Source organism: Mandrillus leucophaeus, unplaced genomic scaffold (genome assembly GCF_000951045.1).
Source record: "Mandrillus leucophaeus isolate KB7577 unplaced genomic scaffold, Mleu.le_1.0 Scaffold21, whole genome shotgun sequence".
NCBI classification, from domain to species: Eukaryota; Metazoa; Chordata; class Mammalia; order Primates; family Cercopithecidae; genus Mandrillus; species Mandrillus leucophaeus.
In genome coordinates this window covers 897,019-900,606 of record NW_012102143.1, presented here as the reverse complement: position 1 = coordinate 900,606, position 3,588 = coordinate 897,019, and the positions used below count along the sequence as shown (strand labels likewise).

Genomic DNA, 3,588 nt, shown 5'->3' with positions numbered 1-3,588 from the left:
TATGGACTTTGCATAGTTTCCCTACCTTTGCCTAGTTTCACTGCCACCCTAACTTTGCCATCTCCCCTTTAACAAGACAAAGCATGCTTTAGACTCAAAGCACCTAAGGAGGCTGTAAGGACATTGCTTTTGGTGTGTGTGGAATACACAGTGGCTTCTGTTTATGGTAAGAGATGGTGGTCCCCCATTTTTCAGTTACAAGTTTTCTTTTCTAATAGATTTAAGGAAAATCTGAGCTTATGTAGAGAAAAATATTCAGTAAGTAATACCACAGGCAGTAATGTGGCTATGGCAAAAAGTTGTCAAGGTGATAGGTGACTAGCTGAGCGCTAAGCAGCATGGATTTAAAAGAAATAAATTAAATAGCCTTTGGGTCTGAGCTGAAATTCTCTCTCCACCACTTACTGAGTGTCCTTCAAAACGGAACCTCTCCAAGCCTTAATTCCCTCATCTACGAACAAGAAGAATGATAGTCCTGTCAACCTCAAGAAACAGAGAGGCTCCCCAAAACTGTGGAGTTTAATTGGGAACAAGCAGCAGCACTGCATGTGGAGCCCCAGCCTTAGTAAACTAGGGGCGCATCAGAGGGGAGGCAAGGAGGGCTTTGAAAGACCAAAGGAGCAGTACATGCTCGGTTTTTGGTTTTTGTCTTTTTTGTCTTTTTTTTTTTTTTTTTTTTTTTTGGAGTTGCTCTGTTGCCCAGGCTGAGTGCAGTGGCGCGGTCTTGGCTCACTGCAACCTCTGCCTCCCAGGTTCAAGCAATTCTCCTGCCTCAGCCTCCTGAGTAGCTGGGATTACAGGCACTTGCCACCACATCTGCCTACACAGTTGTTTTGAGAGGAAGAGAACACTGATTCCAGGGGCTTATCCCAGGAATGGACGTCAGTTTATGAGTGGACACAGCGTATCAGGCAAGTGTTCTTGTGCATCTGGCTAGCCGTCCTTGTGACTCACGTAGCGAGCTGCAAAGTCCTGGCAAAAAAAGAAAAAAAAAAAGGTCTTGTTCAGGCGTCTGCGCCTCAGAGCCCTTCCCAGAGGCTTCGGAAGGGCACTGATCACAGGCAGGTGTGCGGGAGGGGCCTCCTTCACAACCTCCCGGCCACATTATTCTGTTGTTGCTCTTACAGTTGGACAAAAGTGGCTTCATTTTGATTCTGACAACTTTCACAGAGCCGGGGGCTCAGGGCTGTTGTGGGGACTTAATTAGTGTAGGGTCTGCTGCAGAGTTAGCAGGGGGAGCAGGGGGGAAGAGGTGAACCCTGACCTTCATGAACACGAGGTAAGTCCCGAACACCCTTGAAACCTGTTTCCGATCTGAGGGTGTGCATACCACACAGTGGGCCAAATGGTAGCGGAAGCAGTTCCTTCCTAGAGCACAAATCTCTTAAATTCCTAATTAAGGGCTGTGTAGGCAGGACCTCCCTCTGTCCCATCCCACCTACCAGGGAGGGACATCCAGGCATCCCTCACACACAGAAGAACTTGGGTCAGGTACCTGGGATGGGAACAAGAAGGGACTGTCCCACCCCCAAGGCAGGAGACACCCCAACCTCCTCCCCACGGGCTTCCTGGGGAGGCCTCTCAACAGGCCATGGAGCCTCCCTCAGCAGTACAAGCAGGGCACTGGGGCCTCAGCCTGCGGGAAGCTGCAGGCACAGGAGCAGGTTCAGTGAAGGGGGCGTTTAGCCAGGTACCCTGAGCCCTGATCTGGCCACCCCCTTCACTGCCCCCCCAGCAGTAGTGACATTGGCAGGGATGGCTGGCAGGTGAGCCCTAGTACATGGTTGTCCCCTGAGAGTGAGGGACAAAAGACAATTCTGCCCTGAAAGGTGCTTTGGGCATCTATATGGATGTGTGGAAAGGAAAGTTTATGAAGTCAAGGATGCGGCAATTGTGTTTAGTGGTTTAACTTTGATCTTATATGACAGGAACCAGGAGGACAATTGTATTCCAATAGCACTCTGGTGAGTTGAAAACCTGTTAAGTTGAATACACTATTGGAGAGTTTTTGTTCCATCTTCTATTTTGCACTTCAATTTGTTGCTTTTAAATATCTGGCTAAGTGCTTTCCAGAACTGAGCAATGTACTATCGATAAACATTAAGAACACAACACAGCTTAAGAACGAGGTTGAGCAAAACTGTTTTTTAAGTAAAATAAATTAAATGGATCAGTTTCCCCCTCAAATGATTTTCCATCTGTTAAAAAACAAATCAGCTGGGCGTGGTGGTTCATACCTATAATCCTAACACTTTGGGAGGCTGAGACGGGAAGATCGCTTGAGCCCAGGAGCTTGAGACAAGCCTGGCAACATAGTAAGACCCCATCACTACAAAACATTTTTAAAACTAGCTGGATATGGTGGCACTCGCTTGTATTCCCACCTAGTTGGGAGGCTGAAGTGGGAGCATTTCTTGAGCCAGGGAGGTGCAGACCTCAGTGAGCCCTGATCACCCCACAGCACTCCAGCCTCTGCACTCCAGCCTGGTCAACAGAGGGAGACCCTGTCTCAAAAAAACAAACAAACAAACAAAAAACCAGAAACAACAAAAATAATCAAAATTTCCCCCAAACCATAAAACCTCACAATTAGAGAGAAGGTTCAAAGAGATGATCTTACAATAAGGTTTTAAATCCGGAACCTAATCTCAGGCATGTGGAAACTGATACTTATTCCAAGAATCATCCCCTTCTCCAGAACCTTCTTTAATGTGAAAGGCACCACATCCTGTAGCCTCCACCAGGGCTCAAATATTTAATTCATTCACCCCCCCCAACTCCCATCCTGACCGCCATCAGCCCCTGAATTCTGTGATTCCAACCCAGGAACCACTCTTTGGTCTGTGCTCAGCAAGGACTGGGGCAGGCTCACGTGCAGAGCTGGCCACAGCCAGGCCAGCGGCACCATCTGTGCTGTAGAACTCCCTGGAGAAAGCCCATCCCCACCTGTGACTTTCGCAGCCTGTCCCCGCGAGGCCTCTCTGGACGCCTGCACTGTCCCCTCAGTCCTTCCTCCTGGCACCTGGACCATCACAGCCCCTCCTGCCTGGCCTCCCACTTCCTGACTCGTGGTGGCGCTGCTGGGTGGTGGAGTCACTGCAGTGGCCTCTGGTGCTGCCTCTGCACAGGCCTTGCCTCCTCTGGCGCCCCCTTCCCAAGCTTCATGCCCATCCCCTCCCTTCTGCGGCCTGACATCCTCCTTAGGGGCCCGGAGGCCGCCACCCCAGGCTGCCTGATCCCAGTTCTTTCCTGAGGTCCTTCCTAACAGGAACTGGGGAGGCGTCAGTTTCTCTCCAGGAGGGTGGCTTCAGTTCCTTCCCCAGGCCGGGCCACCGCCTGCGTCATCTTCCCCTGGGTCCAGGGAGCCGGCACTGACCCTTCCGGGTGGAGAACACACTCATGGGCCTCTGAGCGTCGCCAGCCCCTGGTCATGGGATGAGGTCGGTGGTGTCTACCTCTCCCTCCCTCCCCCACGGTGTCTCCTTGAGGAAAAGACAGAGTCTCGCTCTGTGCCCTGGGCCCTGGCCGGCAGGTGCTGTGGGACAGCCCAGGGAATGGCCAAGTCCTCCTGCAAACGAGGGTCGGTGC

The 3,588-nt window shown here is 51.2% G+C and overlaps 1 protein-coding gene across 1 annotated transcript in view; it reads right to left on the bottom strand.

The window, feature by feature from the left end:
* Nucleotides 1-1,603: 1,603 nt before the first annotated feature.
* The window catches only part of LOC105539859, a 20,031-nt gene continuing 18,046 nt past the window's right edge, over nucleotides 1,604-3,588 (bottom strand). Inside the window, 1 exon segment of the mRNA XM_011980325.1 lies at nucleotides 1,604-1,646. Within this exon segment, the coding sequence (XP_011835715.1) occupies nucleotides 1,604-1,646 (43 nt within the window).